Source organism: Orcinus orca, chromosome X, assembly GCF_937001465.1.
Source record: "Orcinus orca chromosome X, mOrcOrc1.1, whole genome shotgun sequence".
NCBI lineage: Eukaryota > Metazoa > Chordata > Mammalia > Artiodactyla > Delphinidae > Orcinus > Orcinus orca.
This window is the reverse complement of record NC_064580.1, coordinates 93,146,931-93,165,342: the sequence shown is the minus strand read 5'-3', so window position 1 is coordinate 93,165,342 and position 18,412 is coordinate 93,146,931. Positions and strand designations below refer to the sequence as shown.

At 42.6% G+C, this 18,412-nt stretch overlaps 2 protein-coding genes across 12 annotated transcripts in view; one reads left to right on the top strand and one right to left on the bottom strand.

Moving 5' to 3' along the window:
* The window catches only part of LOC117198559 (cilia- and flagella-associated protein 251-like), a 92,922-nt gene that overhangs the window by 35,163 nt on the left and 39,347 nt on the right, over positions 1-18,412 (top strand). The window contains exons 4-5 of one of the 11 annotated variants that reach the window (XM_049704434.1): positions 1,883-2,102; positions 3,412-3,624. The exons of 8 other annotated variants lie outside the window; for them this stretch is intronic. In XM_049704434.1, coding sequence (XP_049560391.1) covers positions 1,883-2,102; positions 3,412-3,424 — 233 coding nt within the window. In that variant the 3' untranslated portion in view covers positions 3,425-3,624. Of the gene's footprint in view, positions 1-1,882; positions 2,103-3,411; positions 3,625-18,412 lie in introns of those variants that run through there. 2 more of the 11 variants (XM_049704433.1, XM_049704446.1) reach the window with 2 other exon arrangements.
* On the bottom strand, positions 16,502-17,882 carry LOC101283862 (signal recognition particle 9 kDa protein). The gene is made up of 2 exons (XM_049704448.1): positions 17,462-17,882; positions 16,502-16,838 (listed from the first exon to the last, which is right to left on the bottom strand). Exon 1 carries the CDS (start codon positions 17,755-17,757, stop codon positions 17,497-17,499), a length of 261 nt encoding a protein of 86 aa, XP_049560405.1. The 5' UTR covers positions 17,758-17,882; the 3' UTR covers positions 16,502-16,838; positions 17,462-17,496.

The following is an 18,412-nucleotide window of genomic DNA, read 5'->3' as shown; positions in this document are numbered from 1 at the left end:
TGGGGACTCCAAGGTCCTGGAAGGAAAGGGAGGAAGGTCTCAAACTCTAGAAGCTGGGTCTTGAAACTTCATTGAATCGCAGACATGTCAATCCTCGCCTTTCAGCCAATGAGTTTAGAGCTCCCTACGGAGGGGGGGGAGATGGGGGGGTGGGGTGGAAGCAGTTCTCTGTTGACCCTTTGAAGTTCTGGCTCCTGTCAACTGCCTATCAGATTCTTTCCCGCCTTGTCCAACGGCCTCCCAGGCACAGTTATGGTTGGCTGCTCCTCGGGCCCCACCCCCCCACCCTTCCTTTCACAAGTCCTCCAAAGGCCACCATCACAGACTGTTCCGCTGTCTGCCGCCATCTTCGATGCCTCCCACCACCCCCGCCCCCCTCACCCACCCCGTCCCAGCAGGCTCTGCTGCCAGCAGCGAGACTTAGCTCGGCAGCAGCCATTTTTGCCAACTAGGTCTAGCAGCCGGATCGCTTCTCGGGTTGAGGCACTGACTGGTGCGTCTTTCCTGCCATCTCTGCCACAGAAAAGCGGGGCTCAGCCACACGTGGTCAGAACAGAGCAGGCAGTGGGATGGCCAGCATCCCTGGATCAGTCCCAGGAGGAGCGGTGCCGGCAGAACGGGGTCGCAGGGTAGCCGCCCGTAGGGTTCTACTGGCGGAAGTGCGAGCCCTTTGGGAAGAACAGGGCGCCCAGCCCATAGTCCAGGAGGACTGGGGTGTAAAGCTGGTAGAAGAGCAGGAAGAGGCAGAAGAAGAGAAGGAGAAAGTGGAGGAGGCGGAGGAGGCTGAAGAAGACGAGGAGAAGAACGAAGAGGCGGAGGAGGGAGACAGAGACAAGGAAGAGGACGAGAATTATGTGGACAAAGAGGAGGAGGAGGACGGTGAGGAGGGCGCAGAAGTGGTCGCGGTATCTGTGAGTTCCCCACCGCGCGGTTTCGGTCCCTTCCCTTCTAGACCCCGTATTCGTTATAACGACCGAGTCCTGGCCGGCCGCACGCCGGCCACGCGGTGGTTAGGCGCTGCTCTTGGGAGCCCAGGGAGCCGGGAGAGAGAGGGGACCAGATGGTGGAAGGCGAGTACCAGGCAGAGGGCACCCCGCCCTGGAAGCTGCGGGAGCCTGCAGAGGGGGTGGCATCCTAGAAGGCAGAGGAACCAGCGGCGGCAGCGGAGGCCGAGTTCTGGGCGGGCGAGGTCCTGGCTGATGCCTCCGAGTCCCGGGAGGCTGGGGCATGTGGACCCGACGACGGGGCCGAAGCGGGCGAGGGGCGGCCCAGACCTCAGGCCCTTGCAGCCCCTGCTGGGGCATCGGCCTCAAAGGCAGGCCGCGCTCAGCGCTGGCCTCTGGCGGTTAGGCAGCGGGTCAAAGCTCTCAAAAACCTTCAGGCAAGATATGCACAAGTAGAAGCCCAATTCTCTAAAGACCTTTAGGATCTTGAGAAAAAGTATGCTGCCTTCTACCACCCGAGGGGCAAACAAATGGCATACCTCACTTTTGGCTGACAGGCTTCTAAAAACGTAAAGATTCTCAGTAGGATGACCTGAGAAAATGATGAAACGGCACAGGGGCACTTTTCAGTGGTTGAGGAATCAATGAGCTTCGCCGTAGAATTTGTCTTTAAATCGGGCGAACATTTTCCAGTGACGTTCTGGCAGAAACATACAAAAAAGCTCTCAGGATCAGATGATTTCGATCCCTTCTCCAAAGGGCCAGAAGTAATCAGCAGCACAGTGTGTGAGATCTACTGGAAAGAGGGGGAAAATGTTGTGAAAACTGTCAAGCAGCAGAAGTATGAGGGCCATGAAGTGTTGTATCAACCAGTAGAAACATGACCAGCTATTCTTTTTACTTCTTTATTTATTTTCTGACATATTTGTCTTCTCCAGATCCTCCCGAGGGCAGAGAACTAGATTCTGCTGCTGATTTTAAATCGGGAAATGTTGTCCACCACCTTGTGATGCCAAAGTCTGTATCATTCGACACTAAAGAAGAGAGTGAACATCAGTATGAAAACGCTGATGAAGAGAAAGAGGATGGAAATGAGAAACCAGAAGAAGGACCCAAACTGGATATGGTCTCAGCAGAGGGCAGCTCTGGAGAATACAGGTATTATTGTATAGTGCAAGCATTCCTGACATATACCTGTTAATAACAGCTTTATGTTTTGTTTTGTTTACATCCTTAATCTACTTTTTATCTTTTTAACATCTTTATTGGAGTATAATTGCTTTACAGTGGTGTGTTAGTTTCTGCTTTATAACAAAGTGAATCAGCTCTAGTATACCTATATCCCCATTTCTCTTCCCTCTTGCATCTCCCTCCCACCCTCCCTATCCCACCACTCTAGGTGGTCACAGAGGTCCGAGCTGATCTCCCTGTGCTATGCACCTGCTTCTCACTAGCTATCTATCATGTTTTTAATAATTTTTGTAAAGTAAATAAGAAAAAATTGGTGAAGTTTAATTTTGGAAATACAGTTTAATGTACTTGTATTCTTGATGGTATAGAAGGAAGTGTGTTCTGAAATGTGTTTCATTTACAGCCACAAGTCCTTTGTCCTGTAGCCTTAAGACTACTACAGATGGGAAATTTATCAGACCTGGAAATAGAGACCTATATTTTTTTAGAGGTCTAAAATATAGAGACCTATATTTTTAGAGAGTGGCCACGAGGAGAAGCAGCTAAAGCGACCAAGCTGTGCTCTAGCTGTACCTTCATCACGTGGCCACAGAAATGGAGTCTCTTGGAATAACAATGCCTTTGAGAAGGTGAAAGTAAAAAGTCAAGGATTTGACTTACAAAGTAGTAAAAATTTAAGGATTTCAAATAAGACTGCATTTCATGAGTAATTCACAAATATTACTTGAATTTAGATTTTTTATTCAAAAGAAAAGAAAATTAGCCATAGTAAGATTATTGGCTATCACTGAGTTGGTAATTCAATCTAAATTTCTTTTTCCTCTACCCATTCATCTTTTCCTTTCTCTCTCTCATCTCTCTCTCTCTCTCACAGTATCACACTCTTTCTTTCTCCCTTTCTTAATTTTTACACCTGCGGATGTTTGATAACAGCCTCTTTCTCATTTTACAGATACGGAAACCAGAGGTCTGGGAATATAAGGGATTTATGATTTGTGTAAGGAGCATAGGCCCTTAAGGGGAAAGACATTTAAATCACAGAGTGGCCTTTCAAGAACAAAAGCTAGCATTTATAGTGGTGGGCAAGAGAGAGATGAGGTTGGTGTGATGAAATGATGTGCACCCTGACAACCAAGGGTCTGGGTTACAAGAAGAAAACGTTTTGTTTTCTCCTTGGAGAGCCAATAGATGTTCATAGTATTGACTCCTATTTAGAAAGTCCCTGGTGCATGTTATTGGTGTACAGTTGTTAATTGACTCTTCTCCCACCCTACAGTTGGAAGGCATAAAAAGAAGTGGACAGCGAAAGAAAAGAAGAATTTGTTCTTCACGGATATTCTAGTTTTCATTAGCCCACAATACAAATGTTGTTTCAAAGTTCAACATCCCAAAATGATATTAACTGACATCTGACTTTATTCTTACCTTTGACAGATAAATTTGACAGTATTGTTCACATTGAAAATAAAAGCTTGTTTGACATGAATAAGGTGCAGAGTTGGGTTTTTTTTACATAAATAATACAGACTCCAGTGTATCTTGGTTCTATTTATTTCGACCCACCTTACTGTCATTGAAAGGGATTTCTTTCAACTATTTGGTAAGCCTGTTTGACATCCCTTTATAGCAGCCTCAAATAAATTGAAATATTAGATTATAAACAAGTTGTGTGGCAATAGAGATGGTGGCCCAGCCTCTAGTATATGTTACTGAAAGAAACTGATGGATGACCTAGCTTGCCTGGAGACCAGATGGTGCTAGTGGCCTGCCATGGAGCAGCAGCATCAGCGTCTGCTGGGAACGTGTTTGAAATGCAACTTCTCAGACCCTGCTCCAGACCTGCTGAATTGGATATTCTGAAGGTAGGCTGCTAGCCATCAGGTTTTTACAAGTCCTCCAAGTGCTACTGAAGCACACTAAAGTTTCAGAACTGCTGCTTTAGAGCAATGGGGGAAACGTTTAACTACACCCACAGTAGGACCAGCCTTAATTCACTGACTTGGTACTATTGCAGGTAAACTGAACAGGATGGTAAGATCTGGACTGAGGAAGACACTAGAATTCTCAGGGGCCTGAGACACAAAGGCCTCCGGGAGGGATGTGTTAGTTTCCTAGGGTTACCGTAACAAACTACCACAAAGCAGGTGGCTTAAAACAACCGAAATTTATTCTCTCACCGTTCTGGAGGCCAGAAGTCTGAGGTCAAGGTATCGGCAGGGTTGGTTCCTTCTGGAGGCTCGGAGGAAGGATCTGTTCCATGCCTCTCTCCTAGTTGCTGGTGGTTGCTGTCAATCCTTGGCCTCATTTGGCTTGTATATGCACGATTCCACTCTCTTTCTTCATCTTTACATAGTGTTTTCCCCTGTGTCTCTGTTTCTGTGTTCTTTCTCTTCTTATAAGGACACCAGTCATATTGGATTAAGGGCCCACCCTAATCCAGTATGACCTCATCTGATCTTTATTACACCTGCAAATATCCTCTTTCCAAATAAGGTCACATTTACAGGTTGCGGGGGTCAACACCTCAACATGTCTTTTGCGGGGACACAATTCAGCTTATAACAAGGGGCAAAGATTCAGTAGTGGAAGGGATGAATAGATAAAGGAGAAACCTAGTTCCAAAACGATAAAAGCATTATGATACCATGCACATATGAAGTTTAAAGACATGCAAAATTACTAGGTTGATTATAGATACATCTATTTGTAGTAAAAGGCATACATAGGAGTAATGCATACATATGTAGTATGCAGAAAGGTGTGTATGAGAACAATAAACTTATTTAAGACAGTGGTTAAATCTATAGAAAAAGACGGAGAATTCAGTTGGGGAGAGGTACACTGGGTTTCAATTTTATTTGTAAGCTTATGTTTCTTAAGACGGCTGATGGTTGCATGGGTGTAGCATTTTCAGACCTTTGTCGAGATCTGAAATATGTCCTAATTTAAAGAAAATTAAAAGAGGAAATGGGCCTAGTATCTGGAACCTCTTTAAGGGAAAAATGTGAAGTGGTACTTGAGCAGAGCAGAGGATCAGAGAAGGGGAGGACCAGGGGTTTGAGGGTAGAAGGCCTTATTTCTACATTCAGTTAAGGCTGCTTGAGAGCTTGCTAGTTAGCATCAATACCGCTTTCTGTTTTCTATGCTAGTTCCTCGCGTATGGAGAGTAGATTAACATTATTTATTTATGCGTGTATCTCCCCAGCTCCCTAAAGTGTGAGCTTCTGACTTGTTCGGAATGTAAAGGCTTTTATTGATTTCTCTCTCCTAAAGCACTGTGTTTTCTTCTTCGTAGATGCTTGATAAAGGTCTGTTAAAGTGAAGTGAGTGTAAGGTATCCACAACCCTTTCCCCTGTCACTGGTGTTGACATTTAAAAATGCGTTATCATGTAGTAACACAGAGTATTCCTCATGGCTAGAACAACAACAACAAAAGGCACAAGGCCTTTTGTCACCATTGTTTAATGAAAGAACAGTCCAAGTAGAAATTTATCCATGTAGGGTCCCTGGAAAGTCGTCAAATTGGTTTGGTTCCTTATGGTTCATGCCATGCCGGCAGGGAGTGTGTGTGTGTATTTCTGTGTTAATATAGTTAGCGTATTAACTATAGTTAATAGTGAATATTAAAGGCCTTTACCTGGGCTGAAGAATTTTCGGAGGCTCACGTTATTTATTTATTATTATTTTTTGGCCACGTCGTGTGGCATGCAGGGTATTAGATCCCCGAACACGGTTGGAACCCGTGTCCCCTGCATTGGGAGCAGAGTGTTAACCACTGGACTGCCAGGGAAGTCCCGGGAGGTTCACTTTAGACAAACGCATGCACACCTCTTTTTGAGATAAGCCTGTTTTGGTGCATGCTCGGAGTCCATGTCCCTGGCCCTTACCGAGCTCCAGTTACCTAGGGCCCTGAATTTACTCCCCAGGTGGCCCCATGTCCCAAGCCCCAAGAGACATGTGTGTTCCTCTTCACTGCGTCTGTGCTTCTGAGGGCTGAGTGGCACTGTCAGTGTTATACTCTCAGGGCTGAGAGGTATCTACGAGGTGAAGGCTGCGTATCCAGGTAACAGGACAAGTGGGCTACGTTATCCACATGGATGCACCTGAAGCCTCTCATGTTGAGGGAGGAAGCTCAGGCTTGCTGCTCTGAGGGTTTGCTGTAGCTCTAACATATCAGGCTTCTTTGAGTCTCTGACAGACGGTCCCTAAATCAATCAGGACAAATCCTGCATTTCCTGCTTCTCTGGGTGTCTGTGGGTTTTTCTGTATCCTCATATGTAAAATATGTTTTCAGTGAGTCCTTCTGCCTTGAAAACTTTGTGCTTCTTCTAGGAAAAGACCTGTCTTGTCCCTCTCTGCCTCGTCCAGGAAAGCTTAGGGTATTCTGATATTTTCCTTGGTTATGGCCCCATCTTCTGAAAGGATTTGATCCAAAAACTCTCCTTTTATTCCACTACCTGAGAGGTGACCATTGGGAGAAAAACAGAGGGGTAGGGTGGGTGCCGGAGTTGGAAACAGTGTTCTGTCCCAGTTAGGGATATGCTAATGACACTAAAGTTAGTGATGAAGAATCACTTTTACTCTAAGCCGCCTAGTTTCAGATGCTTATAACTCCAAGGAATACAAATGAGAACCCGTTTACAAGTCTAACAGGGCAGGATTCTCAGACAATGGTGTTTTGTGAAATGTGGTATTATCCAGTCCCGTGAATCACATCATATAGTAGGATCGGCTTTGAGGCATAAAATGTACATTTCTTAGAAGTCTGAGCAATGAATTATGTGTGTTTATAGATAAGGAATTGATTTCATCCCCAAATCTATGAAGAAAATGAGTTTAAAACGTTTCGAAGAGGTACCTAAAAGTTGACTCTTCCCTCTCTCTCCCTGTCTTTCTCTTTCTCTCATCCAATTATTTACTCTGCTGCCTTTCTCTCCGTTTTCCTGCCTTATTTTAGACCTCATCACTTTCTGACAAATTATGAACTGTTTCATGTATACAGAAGATAATACAGCATATATGTAAGGTATATCATAATAATATAGAAACCTGTGTACCCAGCACCAAGCTTGCGAACTAGAACACGGCTAATGCCTTGGAAGTCCACCTGTGCCCTTCCAGATTCCTCCCCTCATTCCTTCCCAGAGGTAACCACGATCCTGAACTTTGTTAATAATTCACATTTTTATACATTCACTGCAGAGGAATGTTCCTTTAAATAATGTTATTTCTTGTCCATTTTGGACTTTATGTAGATCTAATTATACTAGATGTATTAGTTGTCTTGCTCTTTCTCTACCTCCCCAGTTTTGTGTTTGTGATCTTTATCCATGTTGATGTGTGCAGCTGTAGTAATCACTTTTCATTGCTGTATACTTATCCACCATATGAAAATTCCACAGTGTGTCTCCTTCCTGTTGATGGACATGTGGCTTGTTTCCATGTTTATGCTTTTGCAAATTATTTTGCGACAAACTTTCTCATTATATCCCCGTATGCCCACATACAAGAGTTTCTCTACTTTCTCAGTTGAGGGCAATTTTACGCACTACCCCTCCGCCCCAACCAGGGAGACATTTGATAACCTCTGGAAACCTTTTGGTTGTCATAACTGAGGGTGTGCTACTGGCATATAGTGGGTGGAGGACAAGGATACTGCTAAACATCCTACAATGCACAGGACAGTTCTCTACAGCCCAGAAGTATCTTTTCCAAAATGTCAACAGTTGAGAAACCCTGATCTACAGTATAGGCCTAAACATGAAATTCCTGGGTCGTAGGGTCTGCCCACGTTCAACCTTACTAGGTAACACCAATTATCTTTCAAAACGGTTGTACTAGTTCATATTCCCCACAGCAGAGGATGAGATTTCTATTTGTTCCACATTCTTGCCAACTCTTAGTATCATTACCTTCATTACTTCTTGCCTGGACTTTGCGCTAGTCTCCTAACCTTCTCCTACCTCCATATTTTTCCCCACAGATACATGCTTCATGTACTTGCTAAGTCAACCTTCCTAAAACCCAACTCTGGCCATGCCAGATTCCTGTAAGAAAATTTTGATGACTCTACTGCATACACAATAAACTTGGCATTTAAGACGCACACAAAAGGGCCCACTAGCTCTGTAGACCTAGTAATACCAACTTATTAGGTGGTATTCAAATAAGCCCTGCCCTTTCTCTGCTCTCTGCAGCATGTCTGTTGTTGAAGACTTACCCTTTCTTAAGTCTCTTCTACATTCATTTCTATGTCCATTAATTCAGCCAGTTATTAATTCTTTTTAATTTACTGAGTATTTGTCTCTCTCTGTCTCACTTAGTTCCCTTAACATAATACCCTCCAAGTCCATCCATGTTGCTGCCAATGGCAAAATTCCTTTTTTATGGCTGATTAGTATTCTATATATACATCACATCTTCTTTCTCCATTCATCTGCTGATGGACACAGATTGCTTCCATACACTGGCAACTGTAAACGGCACAGCTATGAACATTGGGGTGCATGCATCTTTTTGAATTCGTGTTTTTGTTTTCTACAGATAGATGCCCAGGAGTGGAATTGTTGGGTCGTATGGTAGTTCTAACAACTACAAACTAAAACTATTTTTAGTTTCCTGAGAAATATCCATACTGTTTTCCACAGTGGCTGCAACTCTTTACACTCCTGCGAATCTGTGTGGGATGGTTCCCTTTGCTACACATCCTTGCCAAAATTTGTTACGTGTGTCCTTTTGTGAGGTGATGTCTCATTGTGATTTTGATTTGCATTTCCCTGATGATTAGTGATGTTGAACATGTTTGCATGTGTCTATTGGCCATTTGCATTTCCCCAGAGACTGCAGTGGAGACTTCATTCTTAAGGCTACAAGAAGCCATCAAGGGGCTCTAATTTGGGAAGTAATTTGTGTTTTAGACATGTCACTCTGAAAGCAATGTGAAGAAAGGATCAGAGAGGAGCAAGAATGGAGTGCTCATTAAAGCAGTGATTTATGTGAGAGATGCTGAAGTCCTAGACTAAGGTAGGGGTATTGGAAACACATGAAGAAGTGTATAGAACTGAAAGTCAACAGTTGATTGGCTATGGGTGATAACTGGATGTGGAGATACAGAAGGTGTTATAAGCGTAGAAGAATAAGCGGTGGTTGATGTATTGACAACTTAATATGCCTGAGTGTGAGCAGGGAAAGAGGAGAAACCCCAGGGAATTCCCTGGCGGTCCAGTTGTTAGGACTCGGCAGTGGCCGGGAGCCCGGGTTCCATCCCGGGTCGGGGAACTAAGATCCCAGCAAGCTGCGTGGCACGGCCATAAAAAAAAAAAATAGGGAGAAACCCCAAACCAAGTCAATGGTGACAGGAGGGAGAGACAGAAGAGGGAGAGTGCAGATGTGCAGAAAATAGGCCAAGGAATAGGAGGGCTCAGTGAGATAAAAGAGCACATGTAGAGAGTGTAGAAGAATGAGAGAGCAGCATGTCTAGGGGCTTGCAGTCCAACACTGGGATATTTTCATTTTAGATGTGAGAGGTAGAGTAGTTTAGGGAAGAATAAACCAGAGTGTGTCTGTGAGAGAGTTTGGCTAGTATGTTGTACAGATGTTCACTGGAAATGAGAACGTCCAATTGTTGAGTGATTGACATGGAAGTTGGAGTCCTCTGGACGGTGGTAGGTTGGGGCAGAGAGCAGTCGATGGCTAGGGTCAGTGGATGATAGCGTGAGGGAGTTACAGAAGGTGGCGTAGCAGGATAGCTTAAACCTCAAGGATAAATGTTATGACTGTAGGGACTGATAGATACGTTAACAATGAGAGCTGGAGATTTTAACCCACCACTCTCAGAACATGTCCAAGCAAACAGAAATAAGCAGTGATATCAAAGGCCTAAACAGAATAATAAATTTGAGCTATTAGATAATATAAAACTTCATACCCAACAAACAGAGAACATAAATTCTTTTGAGCTATTGACCGTTTACAGAAATAGACCTTAAGAAGAAAAAGGAAGCCTCAATAAACTGCAAAGGATCACTAGTGTGAAATCTAGGCTCTCTGCTCATAATGCTTAACGCAGAGGTTAATAACACAGAGATAGCTTTAAAACACCCAAATGTTTGGAAACAAAATAGCATACTACTAACTAATCCTTGGATTGAAGGAAATCAAGAAATATTTAGAACTGAATAACGGGAATATTCAGTATCCCTCAAAGTTTAAGATATATTTACCCTAGACCCAGTAATACTACCACTAGGCGCTTCGCCTAGAGAACCCCATGCCCATGCAAACCAGATGACAAGGCCAAGGATGCCCAGAGCTGCATTGTTTGTAATAGTCCAAAAGTGGACACAACCCAAGTTCAGAAACTAGTTGGGTAGGTATATGCAGTGATATGTCCATCAGTGGAATGTCATACAGCAAAGGAAACGAACTAACTTGGCTACATACAAGTTGGATGAATCTTATGAATCAAGGTATCAAGCCAAAAAAATAGAAAAGAACAGACACACACAAGAATATATTCTATAGGAGGCCACTTTTACAAAGCACAAAAACAGGCATGCATAAATAAATTACAAGAGCCTACAAAATACCTGGGTGTATGAGGGAAAAGCACGAGAGACTTTTGCACGGGGGGGTGGTCGTGTTTGGTTTAACTCAAGTAGTAGTTATAATTTCCAAAACTGTTTTCCTGAATAATACCACAGAACTGGTACAATCAGGAGGGTGGAACGTGAGGAAGCCATTGGACCACTCTGTTTCTGCTGAGAGCATCACAAATTTTGGCTTTGAGGCTACATTGCCTCCTTCCTCCGTCTATACAAAGTTGATGTCCCATGCCTTGCCTTTTGATACCCACAAAACTAGGAACTGTACCCTGGGACCTCTATTGTTACTGCTGCAGGAGATGCGAAAGTTTCTGAGCCCATGCTCACTGAGAGAAACCAGAAACCCCAGAAGCAGCATAGACTCCACCTTCCTGCTCCTACCAACTCTCATGGGAGTTTATTATCTGCTTGGCAGAGGCTAAGTTATGTGTGCAATCCAGGCCATAAGGGCAGGAGTTCAGGAAATGTAGACTTGGCTTGCAACGTTGATCAAGCCTTACCTGCTGTGATTGGGATTGTAATGGAGTCAAGTGAGCTAATCTATGATATTTGCCACAGGATATAAAACTGGAAGTGGGGAAGCCAATTAGGAGGCTATTGGGTGGTCCACCTGAGAGACGATGGGGACTTGGACCAGAGTGACAAAAGCAAAGGTGTTAGAAAGTGGTTGGATTTATATTTTACTCAGAAAATAGGACTTGTCTATAAATTATGGCCGGGTTGAGGGAAAGACATAAAAGTGTGAAGATTAATACTTCCTTTCACTCCTGCCCCAGACATCCAGTTTTCTTTGCAAACCCTCCAGCCTGGTTCAGGAGCCCCTCTTATGTATATCATGTGTTTTGGAATTCCTTGGCTCATCATCTATATTTCTACTAAAGAGTCGTTTCCCTAGGGGCAGACCGTGTGTGTGGCTCTGCATGGCACAGGACCTGGCATATGGTGCTTTCTCAATAAATACTGTTATCATGAGGACTGGAGGAATACCGCATCACCTTGAGTTCACCAGCTCAGTGACCAGGGGAATATTTCTGTATTAAGGGGCCCTATGACTCCTTGCTTATTTCCAGTGTTGCCAGATGGGGCTACATCTCCCAGTGTGCATTGTGAACACATTTGGGTAGTCAGAAACTGGAATCCAACCCCAAGGGAGGGGCACGGGACTGAGGCTTACTCAAGTCAACACACATTATGTTCCGCTAAACTTCCACTTTGCTCTCCATGGGAGTGATTGCCCTAAGCACACTTATCCCTCATTATAGTAAATCAGAAACACAAAGACATTCTGCATTTTGCCCTGTGCTCCACTGTGAACAAGGCTGTATCCACATGAATATCTGAGACAAAGCTGCTGACGGAAAGGTATAAATGCTGAAGCTGCTCTAGGAGCTACTTGAGAGTCTTAACTGAAAAGTAAAGGGGAAACATTAGTTGGTTTGAAATGGACTAAGAGCTTTGAACAAAGTTATAGTTGAAACCACTTACATTCTGTGATGACAACGGAACACAAAGTCCAGCCATTAGAAGTGATAAGGTAAGGTGATACGGTGGTTCCATGTCACTCAGGGGTTTGACACCCCTACTGGGTGAGCCAGAAACTGCTTCAGGTCTCCCAAAGAAAAACTATGATGAACAGTCAGATGCTTCATCCCTTGCCACTTGTAAATTAAGAGGGTAAAGTAGTACTTTTAAAGTGAATTTATTGTGACTCATTGAGCTTAGTAATTTGTATATTCTTTGGGGTTCTAAACGCTTCCTGGAGCCTGTGTGGGAAAGGGCCTTTTCTCATCTCCGGGATTCCAGGAGCTTCTAGCTGGGGCAGACTCATTTGGGACATATCTTAGGCACTGGCTCCCCCTGGAGTGCAAGGGTTGGAGAACCCTTGTAGACACCTCTCCCTGCCCCTAGTCAGGGTCACACAGCTCATCTCAGGAGCTATGGATAATAAGGCCAGGCTGCGCCCATGACCCATGTTTCTTCTTCTAGTCGGCTTCAGTGATCCATATTTTTCCTTCTCGTTCATCGTATTAAGTGGCCAGAAAATAAATGGCCACGTAACTCTAGAAGAAGAAGAGTTTCCATGTTTTGAGCACTGATTGTATGATTGGCCATAATAATTTAGGTGCTTTCCATGAATTAACTCATTGTAGCCTCTAAAGAAGTCCTATTATTATCTTACTCTAGAGATGAAGAAAGTGAGGCACAGAGCAGCTATGTAAGTTGCTTAAGATTCCACGGCTAGTGAGTGACACAGGTGAAATTCAAACCCAGGCAGTCTGGCTTCAGAGTCTAAGCTCTGACTTCTACTATATCATCTCCCCTCCTGGCTGGAAAACGGGAAGAATAATACCTACCTTACAGAGCTGAAGTGAGGATTAAATTATTATTATTAGTCCTCTGGAGGAGGTTGGCCATTTTCTGATCAGTGGGATGGGGTAGAGAGTACATTTTGTCAATTAAGATCCACACATAATCCTCAAGGTGAAATAAGCGTTTCCATTTATTTTTAGTAAATTCAAAGTGAAGTTGTGTATAAGCAAGGTGCCATAACAGTGCATTTCAGTGGAAAGAAGCTCTCTTCATGTTTGCATTAAATGGAACACAAGAAGGGTCACTCTGACTTCATTTCCATAGCTGACTCCTAAATAGGATCTGCAGGTCCACAGAGAAGCTTTTCCAGACCTAATAGCTCCTGGAATAGGTTCATGCACTTGAAATTCTTCCTTAGCCCAGTCAAGGTGACACATAAAGTTAACCTTCATAATTCCTATGGAGAATACTCACCCCTGTCATAGCCCATGAGATGACATACTTATAGGGTGACGACCTTCCATGTATGACTAAGACAATTTGAACAGCTCCTAGGTGTCAGGGTGCTCTAAGAAATAGATTTGGTAGCAAATGTTTTTTATTAATGAAGGATGGAATGGATAATGTTTATAAAATAGTCTTTCATGCTAAGTCTGAGAAAAAGGTATTCTAAAGACCAGCGTCCAGAGGCCCATGCCCTTGTCTTTATTTCTTCTGCTCCTGCCCAAGGTCAAGATTCATTATCTCTCACTTGGATCCTTAACATAGCCTTCATTCTTTCTGATGTCCTGCACTCTCATGATGATGCGTCTAGAAGTGAATTTCTGTTTTCTATGCTGATGAGAATTCAATGAGCTTCTAGTATCTGTGGATTGGTGCATTTCATCTGCTTGGGAAAATGTTTGGCCATCATCTTCTTTCCCATTTCTCACTCGTGTCCTTCTAGGATTTAAATTAAATGTATATTAGGCTTCTTCACTCTATTCATTGTGTCTCTTATCCTACATTTCTTTTCATAAAATTCACTTCTCCAGGCAGAATTCTGGATGATTTCTTTTGATCTGTCTCCTAATTCAATAATTCTCTCTTAGGTTTATTTCTCTTCATCGCATTTATCATCACCTAATGATTATGTTTAGCGTTGTGTTGAACGCATCCATTGAACCCTCAGTCGTTATATTTTTTTAGTCCTAGATGTCCTATTTGATTCTTTTTCAAATTGGCTATGCCACATTTTAGGATTTTCTGTTCCCTGAAAATATTTTAAAGCTTATTTCTTAATTTTTTGAACTATAGTAGGCCATAGTGATTATAGTCTGGGTCTCATAATTCTGATATCTGAAATATCTGTGAATTTGTTTTCATTGTCTATTTTTTCTTTGGGCTGTCACTTACAATGTATTGTTTTTGCTTATGTGTCCACTTATCTTTGATATCTTTCTCCACTAATCTATGTGCCAATATATTATTGAAAAATTGTTTATCAGACTGATTTCAGGCATGGGAAGACAGAACCTTCCTGCAGAGAGCATTTTCACCTGCTTCTGCTAAATGCCTGGGGTCACTACCTGTCCAAGACCACTTTAATCCAAGATCAGGGCTTGAAGTTCCTCGGATCACTCTGGTGATGGATACCTAGACTGCAAGTCCATGCCAGGGCTTGTTGCTTCTGGTTCACCATTATCCCAAAGGGGTAGCCACTTCTTTGCAGCTTAGAGTGGCTGGAGGGCTTATCAGATCTACTCAATGGGGGTGAGGACTTCAACTTTTGGTCTCTTTTCCCATCAGGCCGCCAAAACCACAGCTCAGTGTCACAATTCTTTCTTCTGGATCCACCTAATGACCTCAGGCAAAAGTGGCTTTGAGTGCTGGGCTTTCCTATTTGGGTTTTTGCTTTCTTCTAGATTTTAGCCTCAGAGTTTCTTAGCACTTAATGAAGATAATTTCTTTTCACATTTCACCCAGTATTTTTTAGTTGTCCTCTTTGCGATGGTGAGTGCAAATGACTTAGCCTGCCATTACTCGGAGCAGAAGTGTGCACCACCCTCCTAACTTCTCTCCTTGTCCCCAGTCTCTCTTTCCTCCAGTTCTTCCTCCAGAAAGTAACTGAAAGTTTCTTCCTGATGGTGTCATTTTCCTGCACAAAGCCTCCAAAAGCTTACTGTTGAATGTAAGATAGAAATCAAATTCCTTACTTTGGACAATCAGATCTAAAACTCTCTTTCTGAGAAACTACTGTATAGCACAGGGAACTCTACTCAGTACTCCGTGGTGACCTAAATGCAAAGGAAATCTAAAAAAGATGGGATATGTGTATACATATAACCGATTCATGTTGCTGTAAAGCAGAAACTAAGACAACATTGTAAAGCAGCTATACTTCAATAAAAATTAACTTAAAAAAAAGAAGAGATGGAAATGAAAAATGGAGTATGTGGAATAGGTTATGGAGAGAAAGGTTGAAGATGAAAAGTTCTCTGCCAGTCAATCAGAAAACTTTGAACTTTTTAAAGTAAGAAAATGATGTGATTTTATTTGGGTTTACACATGGCACATTTTTGGGCAGTATGGAAATTGGGTAGGTGTCCTAAAGAGAATGTTTGCATTCCCCCCAAATCTATGTGTTGAAATCCTAATCCCCAAGATAACGGGATTAGAAGGTGGGGTCTCTGGGAGGTGCCAAGGTCAAAAGGGTGGAACCCTCATGAATGAGATTAGTGCCTTATTTAAGAGGGTCCAGAGAGATACTTTGCCCCTTCCACCATGTGAGGACATCTTGACAAGTTGCCATCTATGATCCAGGAAGTGGCCTTCACCAGACACCAAAGCTGCTGGTGCCTTGATCTTGGACTAACCAGCGTCTAGGACTGTGAAAAATAAATGTTTGCTGTTTATAAGTAAAAAAAAAAATACAGTGAAACTCTCCTTCTTAGCTTCAGTTATTCACCGAGGAGGTATTTTCTGTGCACTGAATGTGTGGCCCACATTAGGCCAGGTGCCACCTATTCTTTTGCTTCTTACCTATTTGGCCTCTTGCCTTACCTCCCAATCCACCTCATACTCTAGACAAACTGGAATATTCGCAGTCATGTGTCAGAGCTGGGTCAGAACACAGATGGGCTAACTCCTAGGTCAGTGACCTGTCCTCTACACCCTGATCCCATATTCATGTTTAATTCCATTCAATGTGGATATTTATGTACATTCTAATAAATGAACTAGACAAAAACTCAACAACTACAAATTGTACTGGCTTTTTCATATTCCTTGCTGCCTTTGGGGCTCTTTGTCATGTGAGTGTGGGACGTAAGCTTTGGAAATAAATTCATTTTTTTTTTTTTTTTTTTTTTTTATCTTCATGTAATATTTTATTTACTGATCTCTCTGAAACATGCCAAAATTCATATGGCTAATGGAACTTTCCATGTTAAAACGGTGGTCAACACAACAAATCCCTAACAAAAAATATTTTAATGTAAGAATCAACATGTGAACATTATATTCAGGTGGTAAAACTCAGGTTACAAATATAAGATAAATATCAAATAATATCATACTTCTGATTTAATGGAGAACAGTTGTGAGAGTCATGCTTAACACCTTGGTTAAGTAATGAGAGAAATGGGTTGGGGTGTCAGAGAGGTATGCAAAAATTTAACAGTTCAAATAATCCTTAGCCCTTCTGAGAAAATATAGATGGCAAATATGTGGCAAATATTCCTGTAATATGGTGGTTTCGATCCATTAGTGAGCATTCTGTTCATGCATTTAAAGTAACAGCAGACGTTTCTAGGCATGAAAATTAGATTCAAAGTTAGTCTTTGCTCAACAAGTTAATGATACTATGAATCCCTTATATTTAAAAATATAGTTTAAATTTGTAAAGTTTAAGGTAAAGCATACTTGTTTTCATAGTTATCTTTAGATATAATTGAGACTACACTACCATATATAATCAGCTATACTGCTGTGCACAGTTAATTCCAGTTACCGTATTTTATATTTGCTGGTCATCAACAGCACAAAATTTATGCTCCAAAAGAAATACATCAATCCAGCAAAATGGTTCCATTTAATTTTTCTTTTAAAGACAGATTAACTAAATTTAAGGAAGAACTGGCTTTTCTTGATATCTCATTTTCAAATTACTGATACAAACTTACCAGAGAGTAATTATTTATTTTGCCTAACATCAAACAATCTGCAAAAAGTTTCCAAGATAGAGCCATTCCTTGTTCCATTTCCAAAAATAAATAAAAGTTTTTTAACCGAAAGCATTTACAGTCCTAGCTCTCTAAAGTAAACATTAAAAAATAAAGTACAAAAAATGATCTCTTGGCTTCTGAATAGCCCACTTAGTTACATAAAGTATTTTCTGTCCCAACACTTTCTCAAATTCAAAAGATATTTACTTCCTAGGAACAAGACAGTCTTCATTTCAAACCATTCAGTCTGTTTCCATGGCAACACTGCGGGATTCCTTGGCCACCATAAGTCGCATTAGTTGACTGTGGAATTTCTCAATCTTCTTTACATCTTGAGCTTGGTCTGTTCTATACACCAAACAAACTAAATCATCTGTTACTTTAATACACAAACTCCCATCAGAATGCCTATATTTGAGAACCACACGTGCCTTCATAGGGTCTGCGAGGTAGAGCTTCTCCGCTGCGCGACTGAACTCCTCCCAGGTCTGGTACTGTGGCATCGTGGGCCCGCGGCAGAACAGGAGAGGGAGGCAAAGCTACGGACCTGAGGCGACGCGACGCGGCCCACCGACCTCCCTACCTCTCGCAGCCACCTACTGCGGCAAAGTCCCAGCCGCTCAACGATGGTGGCCTAAATTCATTTTTGCCATCAAGTTTTTGGCCATCTCCATAGTCACAAGGACGCCTAGGAAAAAAAGAAAAAAACAGAGGCTTCCTTTTCCTGTCAGTTGAGACACTGATTGCAGAATTTGATTCCACGAGTAGGAATAACCTGCTTCCAAACAAAACCATTCCCACATGCCGGTGGCTGCCTGAAATAACAGTCAAAGCTGACTTTCACTGGAAAAACACACTTATCTGGAAGTAGGCCAACCTGGAAATACAGTTCTAGTTTTGCATTTTGCCACTGTGTAACCTTGGGCCCATCCACCCTCCTCTAGGCTTCAGTCCCCACCCCTCCCCGCCCATATACAATTCAGATGCTTGGACAAACGGATCTGAAATGGCCTTTTCATTTTTGACAAGCAAGTATTGTCTCTACGAGGATGCCTTAGTGACCAGAGACAAGGGGTGCAGGACTAAGAGCAGTAGGGCTGAGCTCACCTGACCCACTGCTGTTGTGATGGTTAGTTATAGAGGGATCCCCCACGTAAG

Coding starts and splice junctions, on each gene's coding strand:
- LOC101283862 (XM_049704448.1), bottom strand. CDS start 17,757: ATGCCACAGTACCAGACCTGGGAGGAGTTCAGTCGCGCAGCGGAGAAG.